This window comes from Setaria viridis, chromosome 5 (assembly GCF_005286985.2).
Source record: "Setaria viridis chromosome 5, Setaria_viridis_v4.0, whole genome shotgun sequence".
Taxonomy (NCBI): domain Eukaryota; kingdom Viridiplantae; phylum Streptophyta; class Magnoliopsida; order Poales; family Poaceae; genus Setaria; species Setaria viridis.
This window is the reverse complement of record NC_048267.2, coordinates 6,330,380-6,352,688: the sequence shown is the minus strand read 5'-3', so window position 1 is coordinate 6,352,688 and position 22,309 is coordinate 6,330,380. Positions and strand designations below refer to the sequence as shown.

The 22,309-nt window shown below is 47.5% G+C and overlaps 4 protein-coding genes across 8 annotated transcripts; 2 read left to right on the top strand and 2 right to left on the bottom strand.

Annotated features, from left to right (window-relative positions):
* Positions 1-9,686: 9,686 nt before the first annotated feature.
* On the top strand, positions 9,687-12,026 carry LOC117858259 (uncharacterized). 4 transcript variants are annotated; one of them, XM_034741296.2, is made up of 3 exons: positions 9,687-9,833; positions 10,315-10,391; positions 11,021-12,026. In XM_034741296.2, the coding sequence occupies exon 3, from the start codon at positions 11,046-11,048 to the stop codon at positions 11,865-11,867; it is 822 nt and encodes a 273-aa protein (XP_034597187.1). In that variant the 5' UTR covers positions 9,687-9,833; positions 10,315-10,391; positions 11,021-11,045; the 3' UTR covers positions 11,868-12,026. The 4 variants fall into 4 exon arrangements, with proteins under 4 accessions (XP_034597187.1, XP_034597186.1, XP_034597188.1 ...); XM_034741295.2 differs by having other exon boundaries at positions 10,987-12,026; XM_034741297.2 differs by having other exon boundaries at positions 9,732-9,833; positions 10,324-10,391; positions 10,987-12,026.
* Positions 12,027-12,625: 599 nt separating this feature from the next.
* On the bottom strand, positions 12,626-15,793 carry LOC117859347 (fruit protein pKIWI502). Of its 2 annotated transcripts, XM_072294137.1 has the most exons (6): positions 14,807-15,793; positions 13,966-14,065; positions 13,791-13,886; positions 13,628-13,708; positions 13,178-13,226; positions 12,626-13,073 (listed from the first exon to the last, which is right to left on the bottom strand). In XM_072294137.1, the coding sequence occupies exons 1-6, from the start codon at positions 15,316-15,318 to the stop codon at positions 13,030-13,032; spliced, it is 882 nt and encodes a 293-aa protein (XP_072150238.1). In that variant the 5' UTR covers positions 15,319-15,793; the 3' UTR covers positions 12,626-13,029. The 2 variants fall into 2 exon arrangements, with proteins under 2 accessions (XP_072150238.1, XP_034598482.1); XM_034742591.2 differs by lacking the exon at positions 13,178-13,226.
* Positions 15,794-15,946: 153 nt separating this feature from the next.
* LOC117859342 (ATP synthase subunit beta, mitochondrial) lies at positions 15,947-19,524 on the bottom strand. The gene is made up of 9 exons (XM_034742587.2): positions 18,974-19,524; positions 18,410-18,485; positions 18,238-18,326; positions 18,042-18,159; positions 17,851-17,954; positions 17,581-17,739; positions 17,259-17,483; positions 16,849-17,160; positions 15,947-16,262 (listed from the first exon to the last, which is right to left on the bottom strand). The coding sequence occupies exons 1-9, from the start codon at positions 19,439-19,441 to the stop codon at positions 16,149-16,151; spliced, it is 1,665 nt and encodes a 554-aa protein (XP_034598478.1). The 5' UTR covers positions 19,442-19,524; the 3' UTR covers positions 15,947-16,148.
* Positions 19,525-19,968: 444 nt separating this feature from the next.
* On the top strand, positions 19,969-22,228 carry LOC117859346 (uncharacterized). Its single transcript, XM_034742590.2, has 4 exons — positions 19,969-20,315; positions 20,908-21,090; positions 21,180-21,239; positions 21,733-22,228. Exons 1-4 carry the CDS (start codon positions 19,980-19,982, stop codon positions 22,018-22,020), a joined length of 867 nt encoding a protein of 288 aa, XP_034598481.1. The 5' UTR covers positions 19,969-19,979; the 3' UTR covers positions 22,021-22,228.
* The last annotated feature ends 81 nt before the right edge of the window (positions 22,229-22,309 follow it).

Genomic DNA, 22,309 nt, shown 5'->3' with positions numbered 1-22,309 from the left:
GCATGGCAAAAAGTGAAGGGGCTCGTGAGTTGGGACTTGGCTTGCAGCCGTATGAATTCCATTTGGGAAGGATCGAGGTGCTAGTGCACCGAGCTGCTTTGGGAAGTGACTTGGAATAGCTACGATCGCACGACCGTTTGACTCCCAAGGATGGATGCACCATGATTTTGTTTAGTTTGTTTCATTTGGAATAGACATCATTTGTTGGGTTGGATCAGGTTCGGGTTGGGTACAAAAAATTGTCAGGTTTTCCTTTCGGCCCGACTCCGGCTTGACCCGACCCAATGTTTATAGTTCGAGCCTGACCCAAGACATGGTCGGGTCGGGTAAACCTAAATTTTTTTTTATTTTTTTGGATTGGGTCGGTTTTTTGGATTTCGGTTAAAAAATAGTCCGTGCCTAGTTTGGTGTTTTATGACGGGTCGTAAATCATGGCCCGTACCGACCCAACTCATTGATTAGGTTAGGTCAGGTTGGGTATTTTTTGGATGGGTCAGGTCGAGTTTATTGGGTTCGACAGCTCATGATCGGGTCTGATTTTGAAGAAGGCTCTACACTTGTTTAAATAAACAACTTCCGACTTGTGGCTGCTCTGGTATAATGTTTATAGAATTTTGCTATATGTCAAATTTATTAGCGTTTAATTTAATTGGAGATTCGTGCGGTCTTCTTTTTGTCCGATGAACTCGGCTCAGACTAGGGCTTTGGATGTTAATGGTTAAATCTCTCATAAGATAAGTAGAAAGTCCCATCTATACATATTATCACACTATATAATAATAAATATGATTTTTATGTGATATATTTATGATGTATATTCAAATAAAAGATTAATAACTGTCGTTGAATTTTATATTAGAACATTGTATAGAAAAAGCGATTGCATTCCTATTACTTCTGATAAAAAAAAAAGTGCAAATGAAAACGCTCTCACACACACGCAGACCTTACTCTTATAATCACATGAGAGAGATTATGCAATAGATTTTAAAATTGATGAAATCATCATAAATCATCATAAGTGCAACACCCACGCGTCGCCGTGGCTGCGCCCCCATGATTCTGCGAAAAGAGAGCAGAGCGGGATGTTGGTGAAGTACACGGAGTCAGGCCTGCTCCGTCGTCGCCGTCCGCGCGCATGGACAGCGTCTGGTTTAGGTCACCGATGAGGAAGGCGTAGCCGCGCAGGCACGTTGCCTGCGCCCACGGCGACGGCGGCGACGACCCTTATTCCGCGCAGCTCGGGTCGTAACGTTGCACGAGCATATCCACGGCAGGCGAGGAGTACCACAGCTGGATCGAGCTGCACACCACGTGGAGCGCGACGTCGCCGGTGAAGGAGAGGTGCCCAAATGGTGGCGGCCATCGACGAGGCCGGGCGCCATCGTGGGCGCGGCGAACGTGGCGAGCGGCGCCGGCGAGGGGGACGGCGCGGCCATGTCGATCACCCACACCTCGCCGCGCATGTTCATGTAGTAGAACTTGCCACCGTGGTACGCGACATCCAGCACGGCCCTCTTGTAGTCGCCGCCGGGTTCCAAGCGGCCGAGGCCGGCGAGTGCGCACCAGCCGCTGCAACCGGCCCTGGCGAACACTACGGCTTTGCCGCCGGCCGGGCGGCGGGTGCGGGTCACTACCGTGAAGGCGAAGTCGTGCTCGGTGGGGCTGGGCGAGAAGGCCACCTTGTGGACAGCGTTGCACAGGGAGATCTCCTCCTCCTAGCTAATGTAGCACGTTGGCACGCGGGCCCAGCCCAAGGTGGCCGGCACGTCGACGCGCACGCTCGTGAGCGGGTTCAGCAGCGAGAGCCGGATGGCGCGCGCGGTCGCCGTCGATGTACGCGCTGGCGATCCAAACGCCGCTGGCGCCGACGCAGCGGAGCCCCGCTCCGCCCGGCGGCGTCCAGCGGAAGGCCTGCATGGTCGGGACGGAGAGGAGAGTGAAGGCGTTGCTGCAGCCAGCGCCGTGGGGGATGACCACCCACGGTGGCGGCATCCTCGGCGCCGCGCGGTTGTCCTCGATATTGTCGCCACACGGCGACGGCATCCTCGCCGCCGCGCGTTGGTCCTGGAGATCGTCGTCGGCTGCCCTCCAGGAGCGGCACGCGGCACGGAAGCAGACGCGGCCGGCGACGGCGCGCTGAGGTGCCGGCACATGCATACCAGGAGATCGATGGGAAGGCCGGCCCAGTCGACGACGCGCTCCTGCGGAGGACTGGCGGCTGTCTGGCCGCCGTCGCTCGTCATCGGCGGGCAGCGCGCTCGCGCGATCTTGCTTTTCCGCGGTCAACTCTACTTATCTACGTACTAATCACTATAAAAACTGAACATCGGTCCTGTGTACTAGTTGGTTTTTGAGCCGGTACTGATTTGAGTATTAGCACCAGGTTTAACGGTTAGTTCCCCAAGAATCTTCCATGATCCCTTTTAGTATCGTTTGGGGCTCCAACCGGTACTAAAAATCACCCATTTAGTACCAAGTGGAGCTTCCACCCGATACTAATATGAAGGCTCCACCCGGTACTAACTTTCCTCCTATAAATCAGGCGTCAGGCGTCTTCTTCCTTCTTCCTGAGCCATTTCCTCCGGCTCGGGCTTCATCCATTCATGGTGAAAAGGGGAAGTGTTGCCAGATTTTTGACCATTTCGTGGGGATTTCACTCATTCAAATGTTCTAAAGGTTAGAAACTTCATCTTCTCTTGATACATAGTTAGTATACTAAGTTTTATACTTTAGAGTTAGAGTAATTTGTGATTTTTAGAATAAGGTACAATGGAGAAAAATTTCATTTATATGCATGTGTTATTTAGAGCTCATAATTGTAAGTTTTAGAATAAGCTGCAATTTTTTGGATGCTATATTTCGTATTAGTCAAATAAATTGATATGAGGTTAGAGAAATAATTTCATAGTTTAGTACTTCACAAATATGAGCTAAATAAATTATGGGAAAAAAATATAATTTGTTCATATTTTAGTCATTTGCAAATATGAGCGAGATAAACTGAGGTACATAGAGATAATAAGATGAAATGGAGTTATGTAATTAGTCATTTTTAAAATAAGTTATAATGGAGAAATTTTTTATTTATATGTTATGTTTGAGCTAAATAATTTCTCTACTTGGCTAGAAAATTCAGGCAGACTACCGACCTGATTAACCATGACAAGAACATTGTTGGTTGGTTTAGCACGATCTTTCTTTCTGCGATGAATAGAATCGGTTCAGACATCAAGAAACTGTAACTTCAGAGTTCGGAAGAAATCCAAGAAACGACAAGGAAGAAAGAGACGGGGGAAAATGGAAGAGGCATGCAGATGAAAAAAGATTCGATTCACGGAAATCCATATTTGCTTGCAGGAACATCAAGAACAGGAAGAGAAATCACCTCTTGCAGATGGCACGCGAATCTGCAGGATTGTCCAGAGTTGAATTACGTCATCCTCGATGACGGTGACGTCACCAGACCATGAGCGGCGGTTCTTGCTCTCGAGCTTCGCCTGGTCACCGACGGAGAAGCGAGCTCGGGACGTCTTGGCTGTCTTGAAGCGGACCGTGCTCCAGAGCGGTTCTCCTGCTCCACAAGGATCACATACCCAGGGTAAGTGAGGCCGCGGACGGAGAGGCTGATGGCCTCTTCCTTCAGGCTGGACGGGAACCAGGCGGCGGCGAAGAGAGCAGGGGAGGAGGAGGAGGAGGAGGACGATGACGAGGAGCACGCCGAGGAGGAAGAAGCGTGCCCATCATTTCTTGTGTCTGTCTTCCTATTGCCTCAACGAGAAATTTCAGATACCTGCTGTTGGAAGTTGGCGGCTTATATAGACGGCCGACGAGTACGCGAGCAGTGATCGGACAGACGAGCTCGTCGCCTGCCGTTGTGCTCGAACGGCCGAGATGAAGCCTCGCGCTGCTCCAGCGGCAGCGCTCGTCGAGGCGAAGGGGGTTGGCGGGCGTGCTCTCCGCCGCCGCGGCAGCCTCCGCTAGGTCAGCACTGCCCCCGCGCCAGCCCACCGGCTCCGTTCGCGGAGAACCGTGCCCCCACTTCAATGAGATTGAAACTATCATTTTAAACAACAATAAGGTACATCAATTTCTACTATTTGATGGCAGTAGTTTTTATCATTCAAATGGATAGTTTCTCCTGCTTGATGATGTTGTTTGATGAGGGAATTGATGCACTATGAGGCCTATAGCACCAAGAGACGTTCTGGTTGAAAGGCACGGTGTCACACGCTCACCTCCCCACTCATTGTGCCGAACCTCTTGCTGCTGCGCCTCGTCATCCATTGAATTCGGCGTGCACCGGACTTGAAGAAAAGCGGGATCTACGAAACCACTGCTGCAAGATTCCTGCACGGGCGCGACCGCTTGGTGATCTGCAACATCTACTTCAACACATTCGACTACGTTCTGCGCAGGATCATTGAGTAATTTTCTTGTGCAATCCCGTTCTAGTCAGTATGTTGTCTGTTTACATGTTTATATGCTTGCATCATTTTTTATCCATGTATTTTTCCTCCAAATAAAATCTGGAATGTATTTTAGGCACATAATTCCAACACCCCCGTGGCCGTGGGCCAGCCCTTCCGCAGGAGCCCAACGATCTCATCTGAGATTTGGCCGGTAGGAGGGGACTAGGTAAAGGGATAAGAACTAGTGGCAGGCGGGCAGGGTCGAGACAGCGATGAGGAGAGAACAAAAGGTGAAGGGCTTTGTCTTGGCCTGCCATCATATGGATTCCGTTGGGGAGGGAGTGACGGAGGGAGGAGGAGACGGATGCTAAGGCTAGTTTTAGTGGAAGTTTCATCGACATTAATTTTGCCACATCAGTAATTTTTCTATGAATATAGAGATGACAGAGTTTCATGAAATGAGAGAGAAGTTTCATTTCATGAAATCCAGTAGACACAGTTACCAAATTTGCAGTCTCGGTAACAGAACAATGAATGTACATTGAGACTAACCTAAAGCGCTTGAGGCGAGCTGAGCATGCTGCCGAGGGGGCTGGGATGTTTGAATTGTAAGAGGATACCTAATACTTATTTTAGTTAAGAAAGGGTGGATATTTTCAGAAATAAAAAGTTTATGATCTTCTCTAGCTGCATATGTAAAATTAGATATCTAATTTTTTTTACTAATCTGCCCGTAAAGTTTTCTCAAGGGCTAAATATGCAAAGTCGACCTCTCCTCTTCCCTCCTTTGCATAGCCGATCACGCTTGTTCCCTTTCGCCGCCTCCATCATCTTCATAATGATCGCTCCCTCTCCCTCCTCCATCTGCAATGGATGCCTCCGCCGAGCCTCGGTTGCGAGGTCTGGCAACGGCTCGCCTACATCTAATGTTGCCCTTCCCCGTCGGCAGGGTTATGGGGCTCAGGGTGTGGGAGGGCGTGGGCGGTGAGGTCAGCAGTGTGCTGTTGGACGAAGCTGATGGGGCTGGCGGTAGGTTGGGCACAAAAATATCCTTGAACGATTGTTTGATACGCTATACGTCCTGCGCATGGTTTCATTCAAAAGTCTAGATTTTTTTGCCTCATAGATTGGTATATTGAGTTCGTGAGGGAGAAATTTAAGTCTCACCTATAAGCACCACCCTTTAAAAAATTTAAAATATAATACTTATTTTAAAACATAGTTCAAATATAGATGTACCTTTGTAAATGCATGAATGCATATTGTATACCATACTTATATATATATATATATATATATATATATATATATATATATATATATATATATATATATATATATATATATGTATGTATATGCCTCCTAGCTATTATGGATAGTCACATCACGAGCGTCCATGTTGAGCCCTTGTTTAATTCCCAAGTTGGGAGGTGCCAAATTGGCATTTTGCCATAAATGCGACACTGTAGCGTTTCGTTTGTATTTGTGAATTATTGTCCAAATATTGACTAATTAGGCTCAAAAGATTCGTCTCGTAAAGTACAACAAAATTTTGCAATTAGTTTTTGATTTCGTCTACATTTAGTACTCCATGCATGTACCGCAAGTTTGATGTGATGGGGAATCTTCTTTTTGCATAGTATCAAAGTTGGGAGTTTGGAGGGAAGTAAACAAGGGGTGAGTCTCACGTGGACATGACCAATGGACAGGGGCGGAGCCAAGGGGCCTGGCAGGGGCCTTGCCCCCTTGTGATCCATGTAACCAAGGTTACTATTTACTAAATCATCATTTATTAAACTAATCACTAATTATTTAAGCTAATCACTATTCATTTAGCCTTCAAATAATATTTTTTTCTTGTAATTAGTCTTCTAATTGTCCAATTTTAACTATCACAACCATCGTAGACATTATCCCAAACAAATCTATTATCTCTCGAGATGTTTTGGCTTGCCTCTATCCCTCTAAGTGTAATTCCCGGCTCCATCTCTGCCAATGGAGCTATGCTTTAGTAGTAGGTCGTTTCGATTTCTCTAAGTACATAATTTTTCTATATACCTAATTATAGCTAATGTCTGCATAGAAAAACTTTAAACCTCAAAAAATAAAAAAAATCTATAATTACTAATTATCGGCGGGACTTGCATCCATCATCGCATGGAAGGCATAATCCAAACGCACTTGTTAGATTCCAAACCCCAGTCCCTCTCCGCCTTGTAATTCCTGCACCTGCCCTCCCCCGTCGTCGGCCGCCTAATGTCGCCGGTGGCCAAGTTGAATACCCATGCGCCGCCTTCGCTGCACCGCGTTGATTCTGCGAAAAGAGAGCAGAGCGGGATGTTGGTGAAGTACACGGAGTCAGGCCTCAGCCATGCTCCGTCGTCGCCGTCCACGCGAACGGACAGCGTCTGGTTTAGGTCGCCGATGAGGAAGGAATAGCCGCGCAGGCAGGTTGCCTGAGCCCACGGCGACGACAACGGCGACCCTTGCTCCGCGCAGCTCGGGTCGTAACGTTGCACGAGCATGTCCACGGCAGGCGGCGAGTACCGCCGCTGGATCGAGCTCCACACCACGTGGAGCGCGCCGTCCCCGGTGAAGGCGAGGTGTTTGCGGCCGTAGACGAGGCCGGGAGGCATCGTGGGCGCGGCGAACGTGGCGAGCGGCGCCGGCGAGGGGGACGGCGCGGCCATGTCGATCACCCACACGTCGCCGCGCATGGTCATGTAGTAGAACTTGCCGCCGTGGTACGCGACGTCCAGCACGCGCCTCTTGTAGTGCCCGCCGGGTTCCAAGCAGCCGAGGCCGGCGAGTGCGCACCAGCCGCCGCAGCCGGCCCTGGTGAACACTACGGCTTTGCCGCCGGCCGGGCGGTGGGTGCGGGTCACTACCGCGACGGCGAAGTCGTGCTCGGTGGGGCTGGGCGAGAAGGCCACCTTGTGGACAGTGTTGCACAGCGAGATCTCCTCCTCCTGGCTACTGTAGCACGCTGGCACGCGGGCCCAGCCCAAGGCGGCCGGCACGTCGACGCGCGCGCCCGTGAGCGGGTTCAGCAGCGAGAACCGGATGGCGTAGTCACCGTCGATGTACGCGCCGGCGATCCACCCGCCGCTGGCGCCGACGCAGCGGAGCCTCGCTCCGCCCGGCGGCGTCCAGCGGAAGGCCTGCATGGTCGGGACGGAGAGGAGCGTGAAGGCGTTGGTGCAGCCGGAGCCGTGGGGGATGACCACCCACGGCGGCGGCATCCTCGGCGCCGCGCGTTGGTCCTCGATATCGTCGCCGCACGGCGACGGCATCCTCGCCGCCGTGCGTTGGTCCATGAGATCGTCGTCGGCTGCCCTCCACGAGCGGCACGTTGCGCGGAAGCAGACGCGGCCGGGGACGGCGCTGAGGAGCCGGCACACGCATACCAGGAGATCGATGGGCAGGCCGGCCCAGTCGACGACACGCTCCTGCGGAGGACTGGCGGCTGTCTGGCCGCCGTCGCTCGTCATCGGCGGGCAGCGCGCTCGCGCAAAGTTGCTTTAACGCTGTCAACTCTACTAATCTACGTACTGATTGTTCGTAACAAAACTGCGAATACGCATGTTGTTGGACTAGTATAGGATTGGGGTGCGGACTACTAATTAAGATCCCAGCGTGTCCAAGTTATTAGATGCTTCAACCTCTACAAGGTTTACAACAAGGATTGTAGTTTTTAAAGTCGAACAAATTTGGTCGCGTAACGATCCGAGTCGCGTAACGGTCCAAACTCAATCAATTTGATGCACGGAAAAATGTGGACTAAAGGGAAAATGAATTTGTCTGAAATAGAAACTCTTTTCTCTCTACAATTTCATATTTTTTATAATACCGTTAAATACGAAGTCGGTTCTTAAACTTGTCTCAATATGCCACTTGGATCCATAAACTTTTCAAAATGGAAATCTAGCAACCTAAACCGGTGATGTTTACTAAGCTTTAAAAAATTTAGTCTACCACATTTTCCACATCAATCTCCCCCGCATATTCCCTATGTTGATGAGGGAGGAAACATAGGATTCCTTTGGTAGGACTTCTCAACCGCTTCACTACCGACTTCTGATGAAGCCCTTTAGTAGGGCGTCCAGAAAACGGCTTCACTAAAGAAGCCCCGGATCTTGCAGTGATTGGAGCTTATCCTTGGAGCAGGAGCCAAAAATATTAGCTTCCCGTGGCTCCATCCCTTCCGTTGGGCCACTCTTCCAAATTTGCCCAGGGAGACAGGGGCGAGGTGGCCGGCGGGGGAGGCGGCAAGCTCGAGGTGGATGGCGGCGGCGGTGAAGCGGGTGCGGTGGTCGATGGTGGCAAATGCGAGGTGGGGGCGGATATCGATGGTGGCGCGGACGAGGAGGGGATGGAGCTTGACTGCGCGGGGACGAAGCGGGAACGGAGCACGACGGCGGCAGGGGTGACGCCGCGGGCCCTAGGGAGAGGTGGCCGGCAGTGAGCATGAAGGCGAGGCGCAGCCCGCGGGGAAGGGGCCAGTCGGCGGGCGCTGGAGCGGAGGCACCGGCGTGCGTGGGGCTGAGGTGGCCGATGGCGAGCGCAGTGGCGCGAGGTGGAGGCCGTCGGCAGCCAGCGCAAGGGGAGAAGATTGGCAAGGCTGGGTAGGAGCCCGCGATGGGATTAAAGAAAAGGATAGAAAGGAGACGGATAAGGTGGAGCGGATAAAGTAGAAAAGTGATGAAAAATTATGTTAAAAAAAGAAAATAATTACTTAATCTACGTCCACTAATTTTTTATTAATCCTTTTTCCTTTCATAATATGAAATCATAGTATAAAATAGAAGGGAGAGAAGAGAAAAGGAGAGAAAAAAAAGAAAAGAGGATATTATGGACATTTCATGTCTTTTATGCATGTTACACAGCTAGAAGAAATCATTTAACGTTTTTCTAACCAAACATGCAAGCTGGAGCAAAAAAGAAGCCTATAATTTATTGTTGGTGGGTCCCATTTTAGAATTCTAAATCAACCCAAAATGACTCAGCACCTCCTGACGTGTAGTGTTAGAACATACTCAGATATGCTAAAGTTGTTATGAGAGATAGAATTTATGTATGTATACGTGAACGTAATGCGCGAACTAATCATTTTACCGGTCTATCTATGTTTGTTCTTTGGAACCACGGTGTCGCCGCCGACGTACGCGCCGACCTCAACTGCTATGGAACCTTCTGAGAACCTCGTGGTGCCGTGTCGGCGCAAAGAAAAAGGCTTCGGGACCCACTTGTCAGGGACCTTCCGGAGGAAGGAACCGTTGAGAGGGCTTCGCCTATAAAATGGGTGGGCTCGGTTCACAAGAGGTCTCTTTCCCCTCCTCCATCTCGAGTCGAGGCGGCGACGACCTGCACGCGCGCGCGCGACAGCAGCAGCTCCGCCTCCGCCTGCGCTTCCCCGATCCGGTGAGTTCTGTCTGCTCTTCCCCCAACTTCGTCCTCGTTCGTTTGCCACTCTCTCCCCCTTTTTATTTTGAATTTCTCTTCTATATTTCCGAACACCGTGGTGTGATGGTTGGACGATTAGGCTTGGATCTCTTGTTGCGGCGGCTAGGCGCCAGATCAGGGTGCCTAGAGCCGGATCTAGGAGCTCCGGTGGTTGAATTTCGTAGAGCCCAGTCAGGGTTTGGCGCGGCCTGGTGGTTCTCGGCTGGTCTAGGGTTTCGTCGCGGTTCAGATCTGTGTCGTTTTCCAGAATTCTGTTGGGTGCTGGTGAGAAGTTTTGCGACCTCACGTTGGGACATGCACTAGTACTAGGAATCGGAACTGGATGCCGCTGGGTTTGGGCATTCTGCCTTTCTGCATGGGTGTGTTCCTGTCTTAGTCGAGAATGTGTCTTGAAAGCTGCATTTATGTCTGTTTGTATTTACCTACTGTTATTGTTTAGTTGTTGCAGGTGAATTGTGGTCTAAGCAAAAGAAAAGGGAAGGGTCTTTCTCTGGACTAGGAATTTTGGACGACAAGGTAAGAAAGTGTATAATCTTGCACGCTCTGTGTTCTTTTCTTAGTGTAAACTGCAATTATCCTTAGCTTCTCCTAGTATCGACCTTTATGCTTGTGAGTTGTGGTTTTATAAACTTCTAACTAGCACTTGGTTCAAAGCTTGCATTGCTATTATGTACTCATTTCTAAATAAGATTTTGGGAGCTAAAACTAATTAGCAGTCTGGTTCTCTTTTCCTGAACCAAGATTCACAATCATATTCTTGTTAACATAATTTATGAAAGTTTGGAGTCCCTGTAACATTGAATGTAATTGACGGCTCCTGTCCATAGAAAGTTGACTTGAACATTAAGTGAACTGCATGAGTCTAATTTGAGAATATGCTGGTTATGTTTGAAGCTTAATTAACTGGAAGTGCGCTCCAAATAATTTGTCTTTTGTTGTTAGGGATCACATTCACCATATTGTGTTATGCCTGTAGATGTAAATTTGTTGCAGTTGTCTTTGTGATATCCAAAGCTTTCATTCTATTTCTGATTAGATTTACTTCTCTAGTAGTGTTCTATATAATTTCATACGTTCAAAAAACTAACAGTGTTTTTGTCTCTTCTATGAGATGCACTACCTTGCATCATTTCACATCCCTACAGGTTTAGTGTTATCTGATTTTTCGGGATGGATGCCAAGAAGTTCCTGCAGCTGGTCGAAGAGAAGAAAAAGAGGATCCTCGAGAAGAAAGAAGCACCACTGAAATGGGAGCAGAAACTGGAAGCAGCAGCTAAAGCAAAGGCAGATGCAGAAGCCAAGGCGAAGAAAGTTAAGTCAAGAAAGCACAGGAAGAGAGGGGATTCTTCCTCAGACTCCGATAGTGACTCTGACAGTGATGTTGATCGGAAACACAGGAAGAGGAAGGACCACAAAAGGAACAGGAAACATGGTCATTCAGACTCTGACGATGCCAGGAGACGCAAGCGGAGGTCGAAAAGGAGGAGCTCAGACTCAAGTGATGAGGGCAACAGTGAATGTGAGAGTGGGTCTGAAGATGAACGTAGAAGGAAGAAGCACTCACACAGAAGAAGACACCATAGACATTCATCAAGGTCAGATTCTGAAGACTATAGCAGTGATGAGGAAGAGCGGAGATCGACCAAGAAGGACCACTCTAGGAGCCGGAGACGCCGTCATCGATCATCAGATGATGACTCTGACTCCGAGGGCAAGGTCAGGTCGAGACACAGGAAGCGTCTGAGATCTAGTGACGAAGACGCACCATCAGATTCCAATAACCATAAGCATCACAAGAGCCGCTCCTTGGAGGAGTCATCTGATGAAAGAGCTGCGGATGAATCAGAGAAGATGAGAAATGGCAAAAGGTCTCACAAGAATAGCCACCACCATCACTGTCACCATCGGCACCACCATCATGAACGCAGTAGTAGTAGTTCTGCAGAACCTAACGACGACCAGAAAGCCCTTGAAGGTGACAGCGCAGACTGAAGTGCGTGGAAGATTTAATTCTCATTCGTGATGTTGCCTCTCTGGTTAACTGCGTGGAATCTGAACTTTGTTGTACTGATAACATTTGTCTGATTTGGTGATTAAACCTTAGAAGATACTTTAATCATTTAATTTTACGAGCTGTGCTGGCTTTGATAATTTGGGCCTTGTTTACTTCCCCAAGTTGGGAGTTGCAAAATTGGTATTTTGCCATAAATGCGACACTGTAGCGTTTCGTTTGTATTTGTGAATTATTGTCCAAATATTGACTAATTAGGCTCAAAAGATTCGTCTCGCAAAGTACAACAAAACTGTGCAATTAGTTTTGATTTCGTCTACATTTAGTACTCCATGCATATACCGCAAGTTTGATGTGATGGAAATCTTCTTTTTGCATAGTGTCAAAGTTGGGAGTTTGGAGGGAAGTAAACAAGGGCTTTGGTGATACTGAAGTTAATAATGAATGCACGGTTATCATTTATCAACGTTTTATACGCATCTAGCTGGCTGCCCGTCCTCCGAAGTCTCTAAAGTTGATAACGGGTCTCTCAAAAAATAGTATAGAACGGGAGCATTCATCATGCATGCTCTTTCCCCCCCTTGCAACATTGTTCCTAAATGGCGGAATTTTTTCTGGTTATTAGTTCTCAATTGAGACGCCACGGATGAATGGGCTGAGATAGCATTGCAACTGAATCCCTTGATCTTTGAACACGCACCAGAACACATCTCAATTAAACAGCATGCAAAAGGCAGAGTGAGCACCAAAATTAAACACATCACTCATTTCAAAATTTGACAATATACACCAAAATCTCAGTGCTGAAAAAGGCATGTGCAGCGCTAATATTTTAAGGTATAAACTGAAAATAATGCTACTATCTATATCCCCTATCATTTCTCCAAGGAGGGGGCTTTCTGAGTACGTCAACGCCTTACAAGGAAGTAGTCTCATGCTACAAAACATTCTCTCAACTAGGGACTGGTTCGGATGCCCAGTGGCTGTTGAGAGTATTATTTGTAAGGACGCAACTGTCTTCCTGTTGCAATTTCCAGTCGCACTTACTGTAAAGAATAACTGCTAGATCGTAGTACAAAAATGGTACAACATCCAAAATGGCTGGAACTGTGTCCTACTGGCGGTCAGAAGTTAGTTAGGATTTTATCTTTTGACAAACCATCGGCAACAAGAACTCTTGTAATTTCCTGCATCATGCAAATATATTAGATGAGCAAGGAAGTACAGAGTAACCAATATTTATAATAAAGAAATTGGATGAATGTGGAAAGAATGTACTAGGCAAACAAACTTTTTGAAGGTGTATGTGTTGCAAAACTTGCACTTCTAGTCTCTGTAGTCTGCCTCAAAATATACACTTCGAACTATATCAGCAGGAACAGCATGATTCATAAATGACAATGGTGTGCAACTTTATGATTCATATGAAGTTAATGTGATTATTGATGAACGATCTAAGAACTAGAAGTAGAGAATAATTCTAAGCTTCTAATAATAAGCCTATAATTCTAAGCTTCCAATAATAAGCCTTTATTATGTCAAAGCTGATCACTATTGTTCGAACATTTCTAATGTTTGCATGTTCAGAAGAAGAGAAACATGTTGAAGTAGAGAAAACATTGTGACGCATTGGCAAAAAGAAAGTGCTGAATGTAGAAGGTGCTGGGCTGCTGGCAAATTGTGCCCAATAATTAGCGTCAATGTTCTAAGATAAATGAGGAAAACAAGTGAATGACGATACCTCTGTCATCTGTTTATGTCCACACAAAATTGCTCCCGCTGATGAAGGGTTTACAATATTCTTCATCCTTGAGAAAACATTCTACAAAATCCAAAACGAACACTATAAGCACAAGAAAACATAACGAGCTAGAAATAACCCAGGAGTCAAAAGATAACAACACCTGGACATAACCTCGCTCGCCTGTCCATTGACTGTCTGGTCTTGAGAGGACAGGCACAATTTTAACTCCTTTGGCCTCCCAATCATTGAACCTCTCCTGTCAGAGTGCATAGTTACCAACCATTCTAGATGGAATATAACAATACAAATTGCACAATAAGCTGACATAAACCTACCTGATATGCCATCCTTTGAAGATTTCTAACCCCATAAAATAGGCTTACGCCAGTTTTATGGTCTTGAACAAAATCTGACTCAATAAGTGACCGAATAGGACTGCAATAAACGAATGTGAAACAGATACTATGAGAAGAATTATACATTCCAATGTAAGTACATAGGGATGTCTTCGACAAATGCACTTTGTGCAAAGGAGTACAATAGACAGCCTCTTCTAAGAACAAGGGTGTATCTGTGCTTTGATGAAATAAAAACAGCTTATCTAGAGAGAGGGCTTCTTAGATGCAATGAAGTTGCAGCTGAACAAATGAATCAGGCAAAGATACGGAGTTTATTCATGGGAATTATATTGCTCATTCACTGAAGTGATAAAATAATACAATCAAGAATTGGATATTGTGGGTAAATTACTTGGCATGGCATGCAGAAGCATTAAACAGACAGTTTGCAAGAATTGAATTACTTATCCGAAGAAGCAAAAGCCTAAGTAAATGTCATACAATTTATGCGCAAGTATTTATTGTATCTGAAGAGAACTAACAGCCGGTTAGGTAGCAAAAATGTTTGAAACTTATGGCTCAAGACTCTTAAGTCTGAAGTAATTCCAGAAATAGCTCAGCAGTGGATGTACCACAGTGCTGATGGCACCCACATGATTAGCACAGTAACAAAATTGTTCTTTATGCCACAATGCCAATTGCATCAGGTTTCGGATTACTGAGACCTAAAATTGAGCATTTGTGCATACTTCAGTGCAATTGATGCGTGGTTGACCAATTCCTTTGAGAAGTAGAAGCAAACGAACTAATGCTAGTTTAGAAGCACAGGGGTAGGCACCTGATTCCGGATCCGGTGGCGAAGACGAGGACATCACGGGCGTCAGCTATCCTGTTAACCTCAAACCCGCGGCCGACGACGCAGGCGCCGACGTGGACGAGGTCGCCGGGGCGGAGATCGCAGAGCCGCGCGGAGGGGGTGCCCGGGAGGCGCTTGACGAGGAAGTCGAAGGCGGCGGCGGAGGAGGACCCGGGCGAGGGGGGCGGGGACGCGATGGCGAGGAAGATGGGGTAGGGCGCAGCGGGGAGGCGGAAGGGGAGGAACTGGCCGGCGGCGGCGTGGGAGGCGAGGAGGCCGCGGTGCGCGGAGAGGTCGAGGGAGATGTGGTAGAGCGAGGCGTCGGCGGTGGCCGGGCGCACGGAGGCGAGCGGCGCCTCGGCCCACTCGGTGGGGGCCTGGGGCGGGGCCGGGGCCGGGGCCGGCGCGGCGGAGGCGAGCGCCGCCGCGGAGAGGAGGCGGAGGTGGTGCTGGCGGAGGAGGTGGAGGCGACGCGGCGCGGAGCGCAGGAGCATGGAGGGCGCTCGTGGGGGTGGTCGGCGATCTGCAGGGCGTGCGGTGCGGCCGGGCAGCCCGCGTGGTCAGGAGGACGGAGGCGGCGGCGAGGAGCGAGGGATGTTGCCGGCGGGCGGCGGCACGGATCTCGCTGGGCCTCCCGCGAGGTTGGAAAGTTGCAGAGGGCTATTGACCGTATGAGGTGTACGTCTCCGATTTCCCTTTCGGATGTCAAAAACGGCAACGTGGACACAAGCAAAAATAGAAGAGAAACAACCGGGAAGACGGTTTAGGCTTCCCAAATTGGGAGTGGCATAGGCTTCCCAAAAATTTGGGAGTGGCAAAATTTGCATTTTACTATAAATATGCAACTGTAGCATTTCATTTGTATTTGTGAATTATTATCCAAACATTAACTAATTAGGTTAAAAAATTCATCTCGCAAAGTACAATAAAACTGTGCAATTAGTTTTTTATTTCGTCTACATTTAGTACTCCATGCATGTACCGCAAGTTTAATGTGATGGGGAATCCATAGTGCCACAGTTAGGAAAAAGGAAGAAATAAAAAGGACCTTATTAGCTTACCTCATGCTTCTATAACCGTGCACAGATGGATGAAATGAAGCAAGGAACCAGCGTAAACATCTGAGAAAAAATTATTGAATTGTTCGCAGGCAATTATTCAGTACAATCTGTTTTCCCTCAAAACTCCAGGAGCTACAGTAAATATTTCGTCGTAATCTACTATAAAGCACTGCAAAAATGCGAGCTCAGGAAGATGATATTGTCTTCATCACCTTCAATTATTCGCACAGCTTGTTTTTCTTCCTACAAGAATGTCATTGCTCTTATGATGCCGACTCCTTGGCGATCTTCTCAGCCTTGGCGATAACTTCCTCGATTCCTCCAACCATGTAGAAAGATTGCTCCGGTAGGTCATCGTACTTGCCATCCAAAACTCCCTGCAACCACGAGGCAACTTAGACGATGAAAACAGCATACATTGATACATAAGAGTTTTCATGCTTTGGCTTTTACTCCAAAGTTGCGTTGTAGTATGGAGCAGTTTTTCAGGGTACACATGGAGCAAGCAACGCTTACAGATATGCAATCACACATGATGACTGCATTAATGTGACTAGCCAATCTTATTGAATCTTCATAAATCATAATAAACAATTTTACCTAATTTATTACCCTCCAAATATACCACTATGACTTTCTTTGTTTGTGCAAGTGACATGATGCGAAAGTCTCCAAGGAGCAACGCAATTATGAGGTTGAAAGAGCAAGGGTAATTACACCATTTTCAACAAATATAGCATGTTTAGATATAACAATATATATAAGCAAGGCAGAAACAAGCATAAGCTACCCAATGCTCTATATTGATACTGCTGTAATATTCATATGAACTTGTTCAGAGGATCTGCCATTTCATTTGTGTAAATAACAGCACAAGACTGGATGCAAGTGAGGGAAACTAGGCAAATGCAGTAAAAAATGCTCCACGAGAAATAGAGTTTCATGGCTCCCAACTAATCTCACCTGGAAGCTTTTGACACTTTCCTTCAGCTCCACATACTTGCCAGGTGCACCCGTGAATACTTCAGCCACATGGAAAGGCTGGCTCAGAAACCGCTGAATCTTGCGGGCACGAGCGACAGTAAGCTTGTCATCTTCACTGAGCTCATCCATACCCAAAATGGCAATAATATCCTGCAAGTTCTTGTAGTTCTGCAGAACCTTCTGAACTCCACGGGCAGTGTTGTAGTGATCTTCTCCCAACACATGGGGTGAAAGCATTCTAGATGTTGAGTCAAGGGGATCGACAGCAGGGTAGATTCCAAGCTCAGAAATCTAGACAAGACAAACAACATAAGACATTATAAAACTAGCATGAACACAGCATTGGGAGGATTTTTTTTTTCTTTAAGCACCCAAAGATGTAAACAAACCTGGCGGGACAACACAGTCGTGGCATCAAGATGGGCAAATGTAGTTGCAGGAGCAGGGTCAGTCAGATCATCAGCAGGCACATAAATAGCCTGTACAGACGTAATAGACCCCTTCTTGGTGGTAGTGATACGTTCTTGAAGACCTCCAAGATCAGTAGCGAGAGTAGGTTGATAACCCACAGCAGATGGGATACGACCAAGCAATGCAGACACCTCAGAATTTGCCTGCAATATGATTTGTGTGCATGATGAAGGACAAGCCCACAACACATATAACATTCCAAATGCCAGAATGCAAGGGACTGAAGGTAACCTGACTTACCTGAGTGAAACGGAAGATGTTATCAATGAACAGGAGCACATCCTGCCCTTCAGCATCTCGGAAATGCTCGGCAACTGTCAAACCAGTGAGGCCAACACGGGCGCGAGCACCAGGAGGCTCATTCATTTGACCGTACACCAGAGCACACTTGCTCTCACTCTGCCAAGAGAATTGTCAAAACTTTAGCAACAGAGCACAAGCTAAGCCCACCATACATTATGGTGCAAAATTTACTAATCCTGTACTGAGGAGATCTCAAATATAACTGACCTGCTTATCCCCGAGCTTAATGACACCACTCTCAATCATTTCCCTGTACAAATCGTTGCCTTCACGAGTTCTTTCACCAACACCAGCAAACACAGAAAACCCACCTGATACATAGGAACTAGGAAGTTCAGAAAACAAGCAGGAAAATAGTGAGATGTGAAAGGAACAACAGGTGAAATAAAAGGACAAACCATGGGCTTTGGCTACATTGTTGATCAGCTCCATGATGAGCACAGTTTTGCCGACACCAGCACCACCAAACAACCCAATCTTTCCACCTCTTTGGTACGGTGCTAAGAGATCAACAACCTACATGGCATCAAAATCAGGATTGCACATAACACCAAGACATGAAACAAAATTATAGCATCAGATAAATTGGTGTACCTTAATTCCAGTGACAAGAATCTGCTGTTCGGTAGCCTGCTCAACAAAAGCTGGTGCTTCACGATGGATTGGGAGGAAATGGTTTGTTTCTGTTGCAGGAATGTGGTAGGGGGATTAGTGCTCAAATTCACCGATACATCACAACAAACTGTAACACCAGCGTAGAACTTACTTATGTCACCCTTCTCATCAATGGGCTCCCCAATGACATTCATGATACGCCCAAGTGTAGCCCTACCAACAGGTACCTAAAAAGTATAAACAGCCGTTCATAAATTAGTTTTTTTTTCGTAGAGTGATGGACAATGTAATACATTGGAACATAATATACGAGGTAGGCTAAAATGCTGCTGCAGTTATACATGCTGCGTTGCGTTTACTATGATCCCCAACACTGTGAATTCTAAGAAAGCAATATTGCTTATCTATAACTTACCAAATACCACTATTTTGCACCAAATTCCAAACTTTAGAATTCTCATTAGTCATCATTCCAATAGTTTCTAAATGATACAAGTAAATCAAAATCTGTTCAACTGAACCCACTACACCCCATCTGAACTACAGCAGTATGGCATATTAAACTCATCAGATGGACATTGTCTCCACTGCAAGTGCAGTGTATCTATCCTCCCTATTGAATTTGAAGTGATCAGAGCGCTGGTGGAATGGAGCTTCCCATCGAAGCTGAAGCGATCAGAGGGCTGGTGGAAATGGAGTGACGAAAAGAAAATACAGTGATTGGCGATCCAGTGTTGAGGACGCGCTGGCCGCGGACGAGGCCCTCCGTGCCGTCCATGGCGATGGTCCGGACCATGTTCTCGCCAAGGTGCTGCGCGACCTCGAGGACGAGGCGTATGTTGTTGTCGAGCACCTCGAGCGCCGTGAGGATCGGCGGGAGCCCCTCGTCGAAGCGCACGTCGACGACGGCGCCGATCACCTGGCACACCTGCCCCACCGCGCCGGCCCCCGTGAACTCATCCGTGATCTTCCCGCCCTTTCCCTTCCCCGCGGCCGACGCCGGGGACGAGGAAGGCGCCGCGGACGGCGGGGCCGGCTGCGCGGCGGAGGAGGCGGCGAATCGCGCGAGGAGGAGGCCGGCCGGGGACGCGCGGCGCGGGGCGGCCGGAGATGGCGCGCCCGCGCGGCGGAGGGCCGAGGAGGAGGACCGGAGGAGAGAGGAGAGGAGGCGGCGGGACGCCATGGGTGCCCCCGCCTAGGGTTTGGAATCTGTGGATGGTTCTAGAAGGAGAGGCGAAGCATTTGGTCGAGGTGAGGAGACGAGGAGGGTGGCAGTGGGCACTGTGCTGATCTATTTATTATTTATTATTAGGCTTGAGGCGATTTTACTATTTATTCCTTGCGAATGATTTTGATTTTTGACAGAGAAAGTGGAAATTCAGCATGATCTAAATTTTCGTGTATTTTCAAATGAATAAATCAAAACCATGACAAGCGTAGGTGTGTTCGTAACAAAATGAATGGAAATTTCAGTTCATTTTAAGGTTTCATTTGGACTCGTGTTAACATTTTAAGGTTTCATTTGAAGCAATGTTCTTTTTGGAAAGAATATCCATACAATAGTACTCTTTTACGTACAAAAAAGATCATTTGAAACACGTTTAGTTGGATTTTTCTTATTTGATATAGTTTGCCTAGTTAGATTTCACAATGACAGTGACTAAGTAGCCGGTGGTGGCCACTGGCCAAGAGCTAAGCTTTGCCCACGTCAGCGCGGTGCCATGGTGACCAAGAGTTCCGCGCTCCTCTTGCGTCCTCGTTCCTCAATCGCCACACACCCCGCGCTACACCTTGCAACTCTGCTCTCTCTCGATCCGAATCCAAGAGCGAAGAAGACGATGGCGTCGTCTGCTGCCTTGCTCCAAGCTTCCACGGCCTTCGCTCCTGTCTTCTGCCCGCTCCCGTGCCGGCCCCAGCCCGCGCCACGGCTCCATCTCCGCGGCTCCCCCAACCGTCGCCGCCGCGGCGTCGCACTCGCCGCTTCCTCCGCCGCGTCGTCGGAGGTAGAGAAAGAGCCGTCGACATCGCCCTCGTCCTCGCCGCAGGAGTCTGAGTCGGTGAGTACTGAGAATTCACGGGGGTTCTATGCTTGTATGGTTGAGCTGCTAGCACCTATCATTGGGTGATTATTTGTTTTCACTCTGTGGTACCGCGACGTAGCAATATTGCAATAACCATAAGCCATGGCCCATGAGTTTCCCCCTTTTTTTTATTGTCCAGCGCATAAATTTCTAGCCTATTTCCTCTCTGCGACTCTGTGTTGATGAACTGCTTCGATACAGTCGCAATAACAAAGCTGTAAACTTTAAGCATTCCTTGGGTTCTAGGCACATGTCAATCACATTTTTTAACATGAGTATTACTTTCTGCCATCGAAGCTATGCTCTCCCTGAGAAAGAAAAATGCCAACTTGCTTAGAATAATGAAATTTCCCGTGTACTTGTTGAGTTCACATGAAAATGTACCTGGTGGATCTTTGAAAAATAGCATTTGGAAGTTGGCATGCCACTGACACATAATTTTTTGAAAGTAGCAGTACATCACTCTAGTTTCATGGTTCTTTACAAAGTACCATTTTATACTCCTGTGTCCTGTGTGCCCTGTTATGCAACCAGTAAAGATTGTTTTCTTGATGTGGGTTTAGCGTAGGCTGTCGCGGACAGTGTGAAGGTGCTCAAGGAGGCGGCCAAGACAAGGAAGGTGCCTGCATCAGAGGTGCTTTCAGCATTGTCCAAGATCAAGAAGGCAAAGCTTGACACATCGACATTCTTTGAGACACTCGGCGGGACAGAGTCTCCAGGCAGGACATGGATGCTCATCTTCACTGCTAAGGTGAGCATTGAATGATTGATATGCTTGACAGTGTCATGGATTAATTGTTTCAGTTTGATGGTTGATTAGTGAGTGCAATGTCTGTTTAGGGGCGGCTAGAGAAAGGGCAGTATTTCCCAGTGACTGCAGTCCAGCGCTTCGATGCTGCGGTGAGCTTCTCATGTTAATTTTATGATATGATAGTTCTGATGACCAGTGATGCTTCAACAGTTTCTTCAGTTGCCATGGCTGCTCAAAGTTCAAACAGATTCTTGTCTGATACTGTATAGTTCCATCTAACTTTTGCTGAATAATGCAAGAAATCCCCCTGTAAGCATTCTATTTGATAGTTACTGGATATTTGCCTCTTCAAATCTTTCTTTATGGGTATGGTATGCATCACATATTCACATTTCTCTCAGAAATGCAGAATGTTCAGCAACATGTCCATTGTCAGCAGTACTGATATCCTGTGGCACGAGAGAGCATGTTTTTAACTGACAAAAGCATTTTGCCTAAATCCCCATAGCTGCATTGCCTTAAATATCATGTGATTTTGCAAATTTGTACACTGATGGCCCTATAGGTTTTCTTGGTTGCAGCTTTCAAGCATGCAACATGTGCCAAACTCTGATATATGGGTATTGTAATTCTGTTCTGCAGGGAAAACGGATCGAGAATGGTATATATTTGGGCCCCATTGGGTGCTTAACCTTTGAAGGGAGGCTATCATGGAAAAAGAAAATACTTGCATTCATCTTCGAGCGGGTTCGCATAAAGGTTGGACCTTTCGGTCCCCTGGAAATCGGCCTTGGAAGCGGCGATGATGGCAGGGAACCCAGCACAAAGGACCCGTTCTTTGTTTGGTTCTATGTTGACGAGGAAATCGCTGTTGCGCAAGGCAGAGGCGGGGGAGTAGCTTACTGGTGCAGATGTCAGCGCGTACCCTGAAAGAGTGAAGGTTCAGTTCACTTCAATCGTTACTGTACAAGATCAGGAAACTTCCTCTGTAGTCTGTATAGTTAGTGTTCATCTTTGCAATGCCTGCTTTGTCTCCGGAAAATAAAAATAAAAGGAGGTGCACATGATGGAATATTGAGGTGATACACTTGTAGGCTTCAATTGAGGTTCTGTAATGAACTGGTGTTTTCACTGAAAACTTAGGCCGTGTTTCAGCTTCTCAGGTCAGCTTTCCGGCTTCTAACAGCCAGAAGCTAGAAAGCTGAAACAAACAGCTGGA